Raw genomic sequence first — 18,230 nt, 5'->3', positions numbered from 1 at the left:
CATTAACACAGTGCATTTTGATTTAATCTTAAGGCAACATTTAGTTTTTAAACAGTATGGGCAAGTGGGAGGGGGATTAGTTGCCCTCCAATCACTCTTGACTATTAAAAAGGGCATCAGCCCTTTCTATTTTCAATCGAGTGAGCCCTTTTCGAATTTCCTACGACAACTCCTTCGATAGGAAGTGCCCTGGTCTAAAAAACAACAACAACAAAAAAATCACACATTAGACCGACATCGATCTTTACTATAAAAATTTCAAGCCTTTCAATCCCTTTTGACTATTAAAAGGGCAATAGGCCTTTCGATTTCCAATCGAATGAGCCCTTTTTGAGTTTCTATGACAACACTTTCTATAAGCACCTTATATGCCCCTAGGACATACATTACAACCCTTACCCTAAGGGCTGTGAGGGTGGTTGCCATCCTCTAAGACATAATTTCCAGAAATTTCAACTACGTTAAACAACATGCCTATCTAAAAGTTTTGATTAGATGTGTCTGGGAAAATGGTGGGCGTCAGAGGGGCGTTAGTCGCTCTCCCATCACTTTCAACTATTAAAAAAGGCACTAGCCCGTTCAATTTCCAATCAAATGAGCTCTTTTGAAGTTTCTACGACAACGCTTTCAATAAAACCTTATATGCCCCCAGGGCATAACTTACAACCCTTGCGCTGAGGGTTGGGGTTGTCATCCTCAAAGACTTAATTTCCAGAACTTTCTACTACGTTGAACATAATGGCTATCTGAAAATTTTGATTGGATGTGTTTGGGGGAATGGTGCGCGTGGAAGCAGGAGCGGATCCAGGATTTTTTTTCGGGGGGGGGGGGGGTTCACTAATTTTTGACTCAGTTTTCGATTAATTTTACTGATTTTTACCTAGGTTTTACTAATTTTCGACTTATTTTCGACTCGGTCAAAAATTGGGGGGGGGGGTTAAACCAGGTAACCCCCCCCCCCCTGGTTACGGCCTTGCGTGGAAGAGGTGTTAGTTGCCTTCCAATCACTTTCGACTATTAAAAAGGGCACTAGCCATTTCAATTTCCCATCGAATGACCCTTTTTGAAGTTTCTACGACAAAGCGTTCTATAAAGACCTTATATCCTCCCAGGGCATAATTGACAACCCTTGCCCTCAGGGCTGATGGGAGTGTTCTCCTCAAAAAGATAATTTCTATCTGGAAATCAACTACGCTGAACAAAATGACTATCTAAAATTTTTGATTGGATGTGTTTCGGGAAATAGTGGGCGTGTTTGTTTCCTTTTAATCACTTTCGACTATTAAAAAGGGCACTAGCCACTCGAATTTCCAATCGAATGAGCCCATTTCGAAATTTCTACGACAACGTCTTCGATACGAAGTGCCCTGGTCTAACGGAACAAAATAGTAAATAATACAGTATGCCAACATCATTCTTATATGCCCCCAGGGCATAACTTAAAACCCTTGCCCTGAGGGTTGTGGAGGAGTGTCCTCCTCAAAAACAAATTTTCTATCTGGAAATCAACTACGCTGAACAAAATGACTATATCAAAATTTTGATTGGATGTGTTTGGGGGAATGATGGTCGTGGGGGGGGGGTAGTTTCCCCCAATCACTTTCGACTATTAAAAAGGGCACTAGCCACTCCAATTTCCAATCGTATGAGCGCTTTTCGAAGTTTCTACGACAACTGCTTTGATACGAAGTGCCCTGGTATGGAAACCAAAAAAAAAAAAAAAAAAAAAATGCATTGTGCCAACATCGTTATTTACTTAGGCAGCGCTATTGCGCTGCATATGATAAGACGATTTAAATGCGAAAATGCCCACTGTTCCGAAAAACCGACCGTGGTTTCTCAGCATAAAGCACTAAACGGTACACTTCATAACAAAGTTAGCCGAGGATTTTTCTCGGAACTAAAATTACATGTAGAGCAAACACATAATTTATAATAAAAGACTTTAAAAGGAGATTTTATCAAATCATCTTATTTATGTCTGATAGAGTAGAATCTATCAAATTAATCGATATAAAAATATATTTAATTGCCCTTTTGACGAGTCTAGCTTTATGAAACAGTTTTATTTCACACCATCAAGTTCTGTTGATTGTAAGGATTGGAAAATTGCTCATTCAAACTGAATCCACAGTAACTCAGTAAATCTCATAGATTGAAAATTCTGAGATGCCCGATCGGTTTAAAACTGCCGATCAGTTTTTGCCGATCGGCACAAGATGCCTTTTGTGAAATATCATTCTTAGTGGCTTGGAGTCGTATTTCCCCTTCTGATTACTTCTGTCTAGTTTCAACGTATTTTTTGTTTTAATAACTTTATGTCCCAGTTAACTTCTCGGTGGCTTGGAGCCGAAATAGCCGAATATCCGCTCATGATTCTCGTCGTCTACAGTCGATCTATGTCTATTCTTTCACTTACCCCCTCTAAAAAGTACATACATTCTTACAACTCAACTTAAAAACAAGTAAAAAAAAAAATGTTTCGATTCTTTTTATTCTATTCAAGATCCTATTTGTCCTGGACTCCCGAGGTCCTTGCTATTTCCCAAGGAATTCCCAGGATTTCTTGAAATCGTGGTCGGCTTAGAAATTGAAGCTATGAAACTTTTTTCTAAAGAATTTTTAATCAAAAACTTTCATGACTTAATTTTGTAGGGATTTTTTCGGGGAGCAGCGCTACAAAAAAAAACTTTAAGAAAAGAATCAAAATTTTTTCATATGCATTTTTGTTGCATTTTTACGAGTCAGACGAACATTTTAGGAGGGGGGTCCAAACCCGCTATCTCCCTCTGGACACGGCCCTGGCCAACTCACAGGCACCCTGACTAACTTTGTGCTCAAAAAGCCTGACTTCCCATACTACTCAAGAGACATATAGAAGAAACACATCCAAATTCTAGATTGTTTTTAGTCAAACGATGCGATATTATCAAGCAGGCGATGTAACTTCTTTGTCTTGTTCTCCACTGCTTATTTGAATTAACCAATTTGGCATGTGAGTGGCTCGTTTAATGCTCAGGCACTAAAATAAAAATAGCTGACAAATACAAGCTATTTGGAAGACAAACTTCAAAACCTGTATCTTAATTGTCTGACCATCAAAAACCATCATCTTCAACATCCCATTTGGAAAGGATTAATGCAAATATTGAATACCAAAAGCCATCTGAACTGTGGTGTTTAGTTTCTTATTATGTAAAGTATGGACTTAAAAAATGGAGATTACATTAAATCTTTGATGGGAATGTAAAAACACAATTTTTTCCCTCGCTTTACCATTGTTTAAATAAAATAAGAACAAATAAGTTTGAGTCACAATTTGTAATGGTTGTTCTTTTAGATGATATCTTCCATTTACGCTTTGAATTCAGGGCGTGTTTACAGTTAACAGTATAGAATTCCGCCCCGCATATTATGACATTTCCAGCATTTGCTATTCAAAAGCCCACTGGACTGTAAAACAGAAAACGTGAGAGGATTTTACACTCGGCTGGTCATTCATATTTTATAGTTACAAACCAAACCATCATCACCATATTAGATCAGCGCGTTAATGCATGGACTGATATAGCTATATTTCTAGATTGAGAATGGCCTTCGCCCCATTATAATCAAACGAGTAAGTGTTTATTGATGATACGAAATACAAGGTATCCACCTATATTTGGAAGTAGAACCTCCTTTCGTTTGTCTGTGAAAATGTAGAGGTGTTTCTAGGTGTTCATTATAGAATTCACACGCAATCATAAGGCACAAGTAGAAAGTCTATCATTCCTTTTGCAGTGAAATTTTTATTCAATCTTTTTGAATATTTTTTTATTCAATCAACAGATATGGGCTATCATGTTTTATTTCGTTACAAGAGTCCTTCAACTCAATTCACCATTATTACTAAGCTGCACACAAGTGACTGCGTAAATGACATAGTAAAGGGGAATGAATAACCTTTTTGAATTATAGTTAATAACGAAGGAAAGAAATAGTGAGAAAGATCAAGCCTCCTCCCTCTCCCCAATATCTATAGAATGTTGTCAATCGTTACTCAGAGCTCAATATAATCATACTAATGAAGACGAATTTTGATCTTAGGAGGTCAAATGTAAGAATAGTTCAACCCCTCCCCCCAGGCCTTCAAACAACAATTTTTTTAAGGGGAGGTGCTGGTGTAAATCTGTCAAAGCCATAAAAGCCAGGTAGACTATATGACAGTTGGATAAAAACAAATGCTAATTTTTAAGACATTACTACGTAAATAACAAACCTTTAAGACAGATGGGAAGAGAGTGTGAGATGCATGAGATGGCGGGACAAAAATAGAGAGCAAAGTTAAAGAAGGTCAAGAAGCAAAAGTGATAGGGGGGAAGACATAGAGGCAGAGAGAAAGTCTCTGATGGAGCAAACATTGTGATTAATTGAACATAATAAGTTGTTTTGATTGTTACTGCAATAAGTGGAGGGGCTAAGGATAGGTCCTGGTGCTCAGCCCATCTTTATACATTTTTTTTAGTCATTTCTTTAGAAGTTTATATAGCTCATAATTTAGATATAGTATAAATCTATGTAAAATGTAAAAAATTTGCTTCCTCGTGTGCCTCAGGCTTTCAATGCTATAAGCTTTCAGCAAACTATAAATCTTTTAGATCCTTAGGAAAATAAATTTCCTAATAAAGCTATGGGGTCCGGGCTCTATTACCGTAATATTCTTTTATTTCCTCGGGAAACAAATCTTGGAAGTAAGATGAAGGCCTGTTATCAAAATATGTTGGACAAATGGGCAGATTAAAGGGATATATTTGTTAATTATAGAAGCACCTTGGCTCTTTTAAAAATTAGTGCCATAAGCTATAACCGTAGCTCTAAATAGATGGGGTTATAAATAGTAGCTAGCGGCTCTTTCTCCAATACTTAAAGTGGAAGACTTTCAAGTTGTTAGGTTGCTTTTCTTACGCTACCAATATTATTGCCTATAGTAAACTGACAAAAATATTACCAATAGCGTAGGCCTTTGCTCACTGTTGTGCACAGTTTGCCCTAAGGGCCTATTAAAGGCATGTAAGATTCTATGCGATGCTACGTTTATGCAGATATTTCTTGAACCTTTTCGAAGATCAAGTATAAACACCAATACGCATTTTGGTGAAAATTTTCTCTACGTGGGAAGCGCCATTTTTTAGCAACCACATTCAACGATATAAAAATTATGAAAATACAAATGATTTCAAACTATAAACAGTTTTTAGGGAAAAGGATATAGCATTGAAAGCTTGACATAAAAATAAGACAAGAAATTTACGGTGCAGTTCCAGGTTCTGAAAATGACTTTCTCCCTAAATAATTTACTTCCATAACTTCAATACGTACCTTATAGTATAAGAAACCATGGTGCAAATTAATGGGCCTCTAGTGATTCCATAGAAAATTTTCTACCGGGATTTTAAAAGGAATATTTGAGCAAAACATTGCTAGTGTAAGGGCCACTTGACTAATCTTTGACGTTAGTGAAGCTTGGCTTCTCAACTTTGCAATTTTGTTTTTTTATATCTGTCAAGTTTGTTTTTCGTTTAGCTGAAGTGTGTTCTAATTTTATCATTTGACCAAGTATCGAACCTTAACTTCCAAAACCATCAGCCTATCTTTTATGCTACTTTATAGTCTGCTACTTATTTACCAAAATTAATCTACAAGCTATCGTCTACATGTTGATATTCTAAATCTTGATGATCAAGACTGACTACACATGGTGATTTTAACTATAAATTTAACTGTTGATCTCATGTGGGTTCTGTAAATTTTGATTATTATAATCTGATATTAAATTTTATGGCAAACCGATAAATTTACTAGTGGTTAAGTAACAAAACAGGGTTGAAAACTAAGGGATTGTTTCAAGGGTATATCCAATTTTTGTTCTGGGGGTTATGAAATTAACTTCAAAAACGCAAAAATTGTTGTTTCTATACATTTTATTTGCGTTTTTACGAGTCGGATAAACATTTTGGGGCGGAGGCTCAAACCCGGTACTCCCCCTCAGAAATAACAAATAAAAAGTAACATAGAGTAAGCAGAGACTAGATGAATTCACTTATGTGAACTTTCATTTTCCCCTAAATTTGGAAATTTAGGCTTTGTCGACATCTTAATTAAGTGCGTATCATTCCCTTTTGTTTTTAGATTATTTTTCAATGATTGGTTAGTATTCATAATAGATTATCTTTTTTTTTTAGGAATACATCAGGGAATGTAACTTTTATGTTTTAGTGTAGTATTTATAAAGCATAAACCTGTTGAAGTACTAGATAAAAAATTATTACACTGATAAAAAATAAATTTGAAACAAGGAAAAAACATTCTGATAGGAAAAAATTTAAAACCGTAATTTGGGATAATACAAGTCATTAAATCTAGGAAAAGTACGTTAGAAACTATTTTCTGTTGGTTAGGAAGTAGAGACTATGCCTCATATTCATCTGTATATATACATGCCAACAATGCTAATATAACGGGGAAATAACTTGTCAGAACTTTTATCGTTCAGCCCCTCCTCCCTCTGTATTCCATCCCAAATTATTCCTTCTTCAAGTCCTACCAGCCCAAGTCCGTTTGATAAATTTGCAAGGCCATAAAACATTTATAGCATCATAAAGTACATTCCAAACACAAAAGCCACAAGGGCCATCGTTTATAAAATATGCCCATAACATTAATACTGACACATAAAGCTTTCCTTTTTGAGATATCTATAAAGTGATGTAACATTTATAATGTGTTCTACTTCCATTTAAAGGTAGTTGCTTATTTCATTCACTTTTGCATGCCTTGAGATTTATATTCTTTTTTCCTTTTTTTTCCGGCGTTCGCTTTGGGCCGTGCACAGAAGTACAAAAAGCTTCGAAGAAGACAGGTAATTTTACTTTGGCTTAATTTATTCACACAAGCATGTAATGGGATGTGTAGCTTTCTTAATTTCATATACATTTTTCAAAAGAGTCACGATTAGACAAAATAACTGACAATTTTTAAGAAAAAATTATCCATCGTCTATTTATGTAATTTTCTATGCTAAGTGGATAAGTTATATTACGTTAAGTACAGTTTCTCACGTTACAACAAGTCCTTTCACATAAGGCTAACGAAAAAATCCAGAAAACCACAATCATCGTCTAACATCATCACAATCAAAATACGCGAATTATTTAAAAACTAAAACTGTGAAATGGAGATTCAAGATTTGATCAAGCGTGAAATGTTTTTTGGGAAAAGTTGATCGATTTATTTCAAATTTATTAATTGTTCATCCAGAAATTCCGTGATGTTTGTATTATGTTGACTTTTCCATAACATAACGTTTGCTTACGTAGCGGAGAATTCTGTGAAGAGCTCAAATTTTATTGTCACTACCTACGTTACGGACAAAATTTGCTTCGCAGAATTACAAAACGTAACGTAATGTCTTAAGCAATGCTAGCGTAAAAGTTTCTATGGTGCAGTGTGAAAGAATTTGCACTTTTTAAGTATAAATAGCTAAAATTATAACGCATCTTCTAATCGTTAATTCTAGGAAATTGGGGATCAATAAATGAGTTATTCGTAAAAGTTGTTAAATTTTAGCTACAGTAGCATTCATAGTTTTGATTTTGCTAGTTTCGTATCATTGCTCAATTTTCAGTTTCAGTAATGGAAAAAACTGATATTTTTAATCAGACTTACTTGGTTTTTCTTGAAGTGGAATTGAAACGCCTGCGTAGAATACATGTCATATTCATGTTGATGAAAACACTTTTATGTCTAAAATTGTTTTCCTGCTTTCCTGTGAAGTTTTTTTCTGCTGCTTTTGAAAAACGTGTGTAACTACCCAGTGTTCAATTTCCTACCACCCATATTCTAGCAAATATGCTTGTAAAACACCTTTGATCTCTTCCGCCTTTTTTGTTTCCTATTTTCTTTTTTAAAGGCATGCGTATAATCGTATTTTCCGCTTCTCAAATGGTTTTGGCTTTTGTTTATAACGCTTTAAAGCTTTGATGCTTAGAGCTGGGTAGCATGCTGTTTATTGAATTTTTATTGCCTATATTAAACCATCTACTTGGGACTTATTGGTCGTTCAAACCCTGTAAGGTGATAGACGTGCGTATAATTAAAAAAAAGCGAAAAAGAAGAAAAAACGCACAAAAAAGTATTTTCTAATATCTCAGCTAATTATAGTTTACTGCGTATAAACGTCTGAAAAATGTTTCAGATTTTATATAATTTTAAAATCGTCGCCCTTACTTTCTTTATTGAAAAAAAACCATGGATAAGCTCAATTATTTCGGTGTCACATATAAAAACCTTTAACAATAGAAAACAAGTATTTTTCTGTTGATAAATGTCTCTGAATATGAAGTCGGAATATTTTGTTTTTTAGGTTATTTTTCACTATTTTGATTAAAACTTTGGCCCATGACTAATATATTCCTATATTTCCATTTTATGCAACCCAGTGCTTGTAACATTCGAAAATTGTAAATTTATCAAAATGTTTTGGATTCTAGTATGATATTAAAAACGTAATCCTTGCTTGTTTTATTGTAAAACAATAAATTTAAGCCAAGAAGAAGCCCGATTGTTTTGGTTTCACATCCGCACGCATTTATTAGCCGAAAACAAGCTGTTTAGTCTAGTTTTTTTTTCTGTTTTTTTTTTCTGCTGATAAAAGCTTCTGGATGTGATGCCAAGATGTTCGTTTTTTGTTTTGTTTTTTTTGACTGCGTGAATTAAAAGTTAGACTTGTTATATTTAAGTGTTTTTATATTTTAATTTTTTAGAAAGACAATGTAGTCTGAGAGAGTATAGACAGTGTAGACTGAGAGAGTATATATACGTCTTATAGTACTAATGAATAAGGTTACTATTTGTTCAAAACAAGAAACGTACTAGACAAATCTTGAAAATCATTTGGCAAGCGAAAACAATTCTTAAAATGATAATTACTTAAGTTTTTATTAATTCCTTTTGTTTCGTTAAAAACGATCAAACTGATTATGACTTTTTTAAAAAGTTCAGGATAAAAGATTTCCTTTTTTATTTTTATTGAATGAAGAAAATGGTATAATTTTTTGAAGTTAAAGCAACGCAAACCCATTGTCAAAACTTTAAATTCAATATAGAATTTAGACCGTATCTACAAACTAGTGATAAATTGCCCAAAGAGAGGGTTAAGAAAAAGTTTTAATAACAATTGCAACTTTGGTAAAGACCCATTCGCAAAGGAATTTCGGTTATACTGAAATCCAGCTAGCGCTAGTTTGAGCCAACCAGATTTCACAAAGAACTTTTTGATTGGTTGAAAAATTTTAGAAGCCTTCTGAGTGGTTCAAATTGGCGCTAGCTAAATCTAAGTACTGTATTAGCAAAATCTCATTGCGAATGAGCCTCAAGCCAAGGGCGGATCCAGGATTTTTTTAGGGGGGGGGGAGGGGCAAAATAGGCTGATCCGATAAACTTGCGTTAGGAGCAAGTTTAATTAATGCAAACTTGGGTTAGTTGAGTAAATTAGACTACTTTAGACTACTTTAGGGGGGGCCTCGCCCCCTGGATCCGCCACTGCCTTAAGCATAACTTTCTTGACAAAAGATTTTATAGAAATTCCAGTTTCTTGTTGAAATCGATGTTGTCCCTCAAAGAAAACCGGAAGATCATAAAATTATTTTTGATTTACTTTAAAAACCAAAAATGAAGATTGAAAGAATACTCCGCCAAAAACTATAATAAACTTGTTGTTTAATCGAGGAAAGAAAATAAGGATTTTATAGCATCAAGCGGACGTTCATTTGGCGTGTGGAACTGCCTTATATGCACCGGTGCTTCATAAAACATTCTTAAGGTTTTTCAATTATTTTTCCAACATTTCTTTTCAAGTTCAATCCAACGAAGAGTTTAATCCAAATAGGTACATTGTTTGTCTAATGTTATTTATCTCCATTCTGAAAGTGATATCCGAGCTAAATTAAGAATTTGTCAACGATTTCCGTTGTTTTGGATTTTTGACTGCTAAATTGAAGAGCAGAATTTTTGAGAAATTTTTGCTGATAATAAAATTCAAATCTCACTATGTCAGTGTTTCTCATCATTTAGCAGAAGTTGGTCCAGGGTATTTATTTAGGGTAGACCGACACAAAAAATATACTTTTTAGCGAGCCTTTCAAGTTCACTGAGATATCGAACTATATACCCAGTAATTTTTTGGCTGACCTTATAACTGTTTGCTCAACTAGCTAAAACCACTTCCGCTGTATATTTTTTTTATTTTTTTATATATCTAATCACGTTCACAGAAAGCCCCCTTGGGGCATGTGCCCCTTTCGCCAAAATATCAAAATTTCTAGAGTGTTTCCTGCCAAAAATGTTTTCTGTACTTAAATAGTTATTTCCCACTGAAAAAAAAAATCCCGCGTACGTTTCTTATAATAATGCCAATAACTTCCTAGACTAAGCTACCAAAAAATGAAGAAAAATGAATTACGACATACAAGTAGAAGAATACAAAGGGGAAAATTTGGTAGTTCAAATCACGTCCACATAGTGAATGTTGTTTAAGCGGGTCTAGGACTATTTTCTTTTGTTATTTACTTTTTGCCTAAAATTAATTAGAACAACTAATGAGATAACCCCTGGGAATATTCTCATAATTCACCGCTGAGTAAGAGTGTATCCATGATTTTTGCTAAGGGAGGAGGGGGTTTACAAGCAAAATTTTGCTAAATGGATCAACAATTTTTTGTATGTATCTTTGTTACTTTTTTACGAGTCTGAAAAAATCGGGGGGGGGGGGGTAAACGCGGTAGCCCCCCCCCAGGATACAGTCATGCCGCTGAGGCTACATCGTTGTTAACGACTTTTTATGTTTTGTTTTAATAGCAGATTTTTAAATTTAGCTTTGTTTTCATGATTTAATTTCCTTTCAAATGATAGTTTTGTTTGCAACTTTACCGTTTCTATTGAAGAAGGTCCCAGATGTGAAATTGAATTATATATTTTGTTCAGTTTTCTTTGCTATGTCCTATATGGAATTTACTCACCTCTTTTGTTTCACCTTTTGTTTGTCTCTAAATATCACTGAAGATATTTTTTCCTACGTTTTATCATCAAGTTTAATACAGAATTACTACACCCTTTTTATTATGGCTAACCGAAATTATTGCCTAATATTTGGCAACACGGTCTAAATGTCTTTACCTTTATAACGAGCAATTCATTGTTGTATGAATCGTCGCTTGTATCCCTGGAGAACATCACTTTTCAGTAATTGGACTCCAATGAAAAGCTATCTGAGGAAGAAATTAATCAATTTACTTTCCAGGGTGACGGCGTTGGAACAGCTGACGCATTTGGAGAAGTAGTAAGTTTATTAAATTTATTCGAGATGATCAGTTTTAAGGGTCAAACCTCTTTTCTTTCTTTTTCCTTTTTTCAGTTTAATAATAGTTTCAATTACCGACGGAGTATCCGTTGACAGTTAAATTGATTTCGGGGTAAATTAATTTTTTTTTACAGTTTAATTGGAATCAATTCAACATAATATCAAGTTTAAATTGATTTAGAGAAATGTAAAAAATTAAATACCCTGTGGTAACAAGTGGAACAGTAGATATAATAGCAATATTTGTAAATATTTATTTATTTTATTATTTATTGATAATGTTTGTACAATTATCAATTAATTATAAAAATATTGAAATTTATTCGAGTAATGCTCAATATAACGAGCTTGCGCTTGTTTGATAAAATTGTAATCGATCAAGGAAGCAATTCATTCACTTTCTGAGTTCTTCTTTTATTTAAAAATTTGTTTAGATTATTTGTAAATAAATTGTTTTTCCTCCTCCTTTACTCTCCTTTTACCTCCTCCTTTTTACTTCTCAACCATTACGATTTATTACTAGTCAGTGCTTAACTATGGCTCTTTTTCTCAAAGCTTAAATACCATTTTCTAATGTTGACACTCGCTTTTTAAGCTGTTTTTTAAATGTGTTATTAATCATCAGAAATATTTGAGATTGTAGTTAATTCTCTAAATCACATACCTTATGATTTTAAAACAATTTCTAAAAATTAATTAATGCAAAAAATACCTTTTTTTTCAAATCTCAAAAAGTTCATAAAAGAATATCGAAAGAAGTAGAAATTTCCACTGGGAATGTACTAAGTATTTCAGGAAAGAATAAAATTCTCTGTTTTTAGGGTTGCTCTTCCCCAAAATATTTTAAGAATAATTAAACTGGGGAGTAAAATTATTTTTGTCTTCTTGTTTCAAGAACTTAAATATGTTCAACCAGTAAAACTTTTTAGGCTGCATTTGAACACACTAAATACACAATCATAATTTTCCAAATATTTTTTTTGCATAATCATTTAAAAGTATTTATATATATATATATATATATATATATATATATATATATATATATATATATATATATATATATATATATATATATATATATATATGTACATATATTATTGAACAGTTTATTTTTCCACCCAAAGATTGAATCCAAAAACTTATGTAATGTTTTTGTCGTCCCCGTCGTCTTATGGAGCGGTTACTTGAGATGTTTTTTCTGTCTGTAAAGCCCAAAAATCGCGAAAACTTCAAACATTTTCGCACAAAAATTAGGAGTGGTAGAAACAATACGAGCACATTTTTGGATTAAAGTATGCAAAGTTATTCTAGAAAATTGACCAAACAGAAAAATAAGATATAGAATCCAGAGACATCACATTTGGCAAAAAAAAAAAAAAAAAAAAAAAAAAAAAAAAAAAAAAAAATATCGTGCAAAAACCCTTAGTGATGAAAAATTCTGATTGCATTTAAAATACAGCGTAAGACGTTTTATTAGAAGTTCACTATGTTATTTTACTTTATTTTTAACTTAACTATGTTGGATAATTATAGACCAAAAATTGGACTTACATTAACATTATATTGAAGGTTTTTTTTTCAGTGAAACCTAAAAATTAGTCTTTTTAGCGTGCTTTCCTTTTCAGTTGTACGACTAACTATTTTGTTTTCTTAGGTGATGGGCCCTCCTGGGCCTCCAGGCCCCCCTGGTTTACCTGGACCACAAGGACCTCCTGGAATCAAAGGAGATAGAGGATCCGATGGAAGCAAAGGAGAGCCAGTAAGTCCTACTTAAAACTTTCTGTGAGAACACTTCATCGACAGTTTCTGGGATGAAAACTACTCTGACTTGAATCAAAAGTGATCTTGAAATTCAAAAGAATCGCTAAATTGACAAAACCAAAATATTAAATCAGTTTCTGTTACATTTAAGTGATTTTAATTTGAAGTTGAGAGTATTTTTAAGTAGTTTCAATAATATACTCGTTTATATTAATGCATTTTAATGTAAAATATTACTCATTAGTAAATTATTATTAGTATTAATAATTATAATTAATATCAAATTCTAATTAATAAATATTAAATTAATATCAATATTAGCATTTAACTTAATTATTATTTAATAATTACAAAATTATTGTAATTATAAATCATAAATTATATAATCATAAATTGATTTTATGTAAATCAATTTTTTACAATCAACTTAATATTTATTATATAAGTTAATTTTTGATATTATTAATGATGTTTATACTTACTAAGAACATTTACATTGATAATATATTCATAACATTGTAGTAGTACCAATCAGTACTTTGCTGCAGAACTAATTTGCCTGAGGACACCAGAGCTACGCACGCTCACCCTCCACCCCAATCCAATCAAAGCTTCCCTCTTCATCCCTCCCTTGAAGCTCCAATTTCCTTTAGATACTTTCTTATGACCTTTTCCCACCCAATCTGGCGCGATCAGCGTTTCGTTTGGCTCTAGATAGATGGCCAAAAAGCATAATATTTGGCAATCAGTGATTCCTAATTTGTAAAACATGGCCTAGCCATCTTGTAGTTTTCATTTATTTCGGTTATTAAATAAAAAAAGTGTTTTTAATTGAAAGTAAGGATCGACATTGAAAGTTAAAACGAACAGAAATTATTCCATATATGAAAGGGGCTGTCCCCTCCTCAACGTCCCACCATTTACGCTAAACTTGTGTATTGTTTTAAAAAGTAGAGTTGTAAGAAATAGTCAAACTTTAGCGTAAAGAGCGGGGCGTTGAGGAAGGGAAATTCCCTTCCATTTACGGTCTAATTTTTGTTCGTTCGAAATTTTAATATTACCCCTTGCTGTCAGTTAAAAAAAATTTTTTTTTTATTTAATTTCTGAACATTTTTGATTTGATTTTTGTTCCATTTATTTTGGAATGACTCCTGAATCACAAAGGCTGTTTAATTAGAATAATAACCTCTTTTAAAAGTTAAAAAAAAAACTTTAGCGTAAGACCTAAACTTTAGCGTAAACTTTAGCGTATTGTGGAGGGACAACCACCCTTATATACGTAATATTTTCTGTTCAATTAAAGTTTTAATGTTGCATCTTACTTTCAGTGGAAAAAACTTGTTTTTTTTATTGAATTTCTGATTGTTTTTTAAATAATTTTGAGAAATCGAGCACCCCCTTCATGGAAATTCTCTTCTCCCATGAAAAATTCCTCCGTGGAAAAATCCATGGAAAGAACCACCCATTCCCCCCACTAGAAAAAATACCCCCTGAAAACGTCTATATACTTCCCAATAACCAATACTATGCGTAAACAATGGGCAAAGCTCATAACTTACAGCCGTTCCCCCGGGGACGGTGGGGGATTAGGTCGTCCTCAAAGACATAGGTATTATATTTGTCGACTATGCTGAACAAAATGATTATCTCAAAAATTTGATCTGGTGGCTCTGAGAAAAAAATGAGCGTGGGAGGGGGCCTAGTTGCCCTCCAATTTTTTCGGTCACTTAAAAAGGGCACTAGAACTTTTAATTTCCGTTTGAATGAGCCCTCTTGCGACATTCTAGGACCACTGGGTTGATATGATCACTCCTGGAAAAAAAAACGCACACGTTATCTTTTTTCTGGCAAAAAATACAAAATTCCTCATTTTTGCAGATAGGAGCTTGAAACCTCTACAGTAGTGTTATATGATACGCCCAATCTGATGATGAGATTAACGAACTTACAATTAGTTACCACGAACTGTTTGATTCCGTTGTAAAATTGGTTGACTCTGTCAAATAATAGGAAGAACATATTTAATGCATTTTAGTATGGGGGTAGTCACCAAAGTTGCTAAGAAATTCTATTTAGTATTCAGCGCCTAGAATTTGTTTTCATTTTGGGCTAATAATCATGTTTTGTGGAAATTCCCTTACAAGCAAATTTGTGAAGTAATCATGTCCTTTTACATTAACTTCTCAATAATTTTTGAAGTAGGGCTAATCAGTGGGCTTTAAGGTTGTATAGTAGATACTTTACTCCCGGCTGGAAATTTAACATTGATTTCTTCGCACATTTTCCTCTTCTAAATCTGGCATTTTTCTGGCATTTTTCTGGCATTTAAATTTCTTCGCATTTTTTCCTCTTCTAAATCTGGCTCTATTGTTTTTTAAGGCCTTAGCAAGCATGTGAATAAGGGTAGAGGCCGACAAGTGTTCTAATCGTTTGATTTTTTTTTTTTAATTTCTAAAATTTGTACCCATTCGCATTTTCTAAAATTGTATTTTGCTGCGTTTATTGTTCTTTCTCGTAAATTAGATAAATAAAAAAAAACAAATTTTTTCTACTGAAAGTAAGGAGCAACATTAAAAATTAAACCGAACAGAAACTATCATGCATATGAGAGGGGTTTCTCCCTCTTTAACACCTTTCTCTTTACTTTAAAAGTTTGACTTTTTGTTCCAAATATTTAAGAATGACTCCTGAAAATCAAGGGCAATTTAATGAGGAAAAATAAGCTTTTTTAAAAGTTCTAAAAAAAAACTTTAGCATAAAGAGTGAGGTATTGAGGAGGGAGGAAACCCCTTATATGCATAGTAATTTCTGTTCATTTTAAGTTTTAATGTTACTCCTTACTTTCAGCTGAAAAAACTGGCGTTCTTTAGTGTTTTACATAATTACTTACAAAAAGTTTTTCCACAAAAAAAAGTTTTTCAAAGAAAAGTAAAGATCTCCGCCAAACACAAAACAAGCAGAAATGTAGTCAAATAACTCCTCCAGTGTAGAACCACCACCAATAGCAAGCAATAAATAAATGGCACCCAAAACGAATAGAAATTACAATGAATAACCCAGTAAAACTCTAAATGAGCCAAAATTAACACGAGTAGTGCTTACAACCCCCATGCCTTCTCAAGACCAGAACATAATTTGCACTTTACTGAAAACAAAATACATTTTAAATGTTTTCACTTTTTGACTTTAGTAAATAAAAAAAAATCTTGAAACTTTAAGGAATAAATATCAGTATATTTAAATTAAACTGAAAATCCACGGTTTCTTTTTTTCAGTAAAGTGCATATTATATTGCACTTAATTTGCTTTATATTATTTTAGATAATCTAAGATTATTAGAAGATTTTTTACTTATTTCTGCTCATATTTAATTTTATGAAGCTCTTTAATTTTCTTCGAAAAACGTGCTTTGTGGAAAAAGTTTTTTAAATTAATTTCTGTTCTGTTTTTATTGACATAGTCTTTTTCCGTGGACATGTTTTTTGTATCTTTATGGTTTTTCTATAAGAATCCATAGTATGGGTTGCTATTTATATGTTGGAGAAACTTTTTCACAAAGTATCCCATCATATTCATCATATTCTCATCACTAATCTCATCATCATATTCGCATATTCGCTATATTTTTGATAGTAATAACTAATTGTGGTCCAAATCTTAGTGTTTGATTAAATTTAAAAATATGAGTGAAAATTATTATAGATTTTTAGCGAACTTAGAGGACCTTGTGTGCTAGGCCAGTGCTTTTTAATTCGTGTTTTTTTAATTCATGCATTCTCTCAATTTTAATTGAAGTTTTTTAATTCATGCATTCTCACCTATAAGACTTGAAATCAATTCCTGAAATTTCGTTCATGAAGCACTAAAAATTTCTATTTTGATGAGAGGTCAGTGTTTTGGAAGAATAAGGTGTGGTGGAGTGGAATTAAGTTAATGAAAAGCCATAATTCTCCACTTTTATTAAGATACTAAATATAAAAATTTTGTATAAGCACCTGACATTGAAGAGTTTTTTGTCTCAGTTTTCGTTGGTGTTTAAAATAAACTGTCCAGGAAAAGTCTCGAAAAAAAGGCAAAAAAACATTGCTTTTCCGTGGAAGAAAAAAGTTTGAGAGTGGCTGTTCTAGCTTCATGGGAATTTTATTTTTCTAACTCGAATGCAAATTTTAAAAGTCAAGTTCCGCTTTTTATGATAATATATAGCTTAATAAACTTTACTTCAGACTTTCCATCTCTCTGAAAATCTGATTAAACTTTTGAAAGCTTTTTTGGCTTCCTAAAAACGTCTTAGTAAGTCTATCTTGTTATTTTTCCTTTTTAGGGCCTGAAAGGTGACAAAGGAGAGTCTGGACCAATAGGTTTGCCGGTGAGTAAAATCTTTTCTTTAACAACTTTCTATAAATTATTTCCAAATGAATTTCTCCTTGGAGATCTCCTTGTAGTGATGAAAAATGACAATAATAAATTCTAAAAGAGAAAGTCCGCTTATCGCCCCAGGATAATATTAAAGAATAAAGGGAGACGGTGTGTAATGATGTGGCTTATCTTAACGACTTCTTTTTTCGTTTCAGGGTCCAATGGGGCTCCGTGGAGAGTCTGGAAGGACTGGAGATACAGGGAGACCGGGACCTGTGGTAAGACAGACAAGTTATATAGGTGGTGGCTCCTAACCTGCTTTGTTGTTTTAGTCGCGTATTAACAGCGATGTAAACTGTATTTTGTATTTGTATGTTCTTAAGTTCTGATTGTTTATTTTTATTTGCTTTCAGGGGCCAGCTGGAAATGATGGAGCTAAGGTACGGGGCTTTTTTGCTTTTAATATGTTTCATTAGCTATTGTTTCTTCTTTGGCTTTCTTTTCACTTTTTCAGTATTTTATTACCTTCAGGAATGAAAGGAAAAATGTTTGGATTGAAAGGAAACATGTTCAGGAATAAAAAAAAAACTTTATTAGAATAGATTTTCAGCGTGAACCCAAAGAAATTTAGAGAAACAAATTACGAGAAGACTCTCCAACAACAATTAGGGCATTCCTCTGCTAAAACTATAGCCATCGAGCTGGCCCCTCG

At 33.1% G+C, this 18,230-nt stretch overlaps 1 protein-coding gene across 17 annotated transcripts in view; it reads left to right on the top strand.

The window, feature by feature from the left end:
* The window catches only part of LOC148952349 (uncharacterized), a 255,070-nt gene that overhangs the window by 222,113 nt on the left and 14,727 nt on the right, over window positions 1-18,230 (top strand). For 10 of the 17 annotated variants that reach the window (XM_089089821.1, XM_089089819.1, XM_089089820.1 and 7 more), the window contains 7 exons: window positions 3,584-3,620; window positions 6,852-6,901; window positions 11,339-11,377; window positions 13,056-13,160; window positions 17,484-17,528; window positions 17,734-17,796; window positions 17,932-17,958. In XM_089089821.1, coding sequence (XP_088945947.1) covers window positions 3,584-3,620; window positions 6,852-6,901; window positions 11,339-11,377; window positions 13,056-13,160; window positions 17,484-17,528; window positions 17,734-17,796; window positions 17,932-17,958 — 366 coding nt within the window. The remainder of the gene's footprint in view (window positions 1-3,583; window positions 3,621-6,851; window positions 6,902-11,338; window positions 11,378-13,055; window positions 13,161-17,483; window positions 17,529-17,733; window positions 17,797-17,931; window positions 17,959-18,230) is intronic. The other 7 variants (XM_089089813.1, XM_089089811.1, XM_089089810.1 and 4 more) reach the window with 7 other exon arrangements.

The sequence above is a fragment of the Artemia sp. Qi Xiang Cuo genome, chromosome 5 (genome assembly GCF_049724085.1).
Source record: "Artemia sp. Qi Xiang Cuo chromosome 5, ASM4972408v1, whole genome shotgun sequence".
Classification (NCBI taxonomy): Eukaryota; Metazoa; Arthropoda; class Branchiopoda; order Anostraca; family Artemiidae; genus Artemia; species Artemia sp. Qi Xiang Cuo.
Note: the sequence above shows the minus strand (reverse complement) of the source record. Positions and strands in the feature narration are given on the sequence as shown.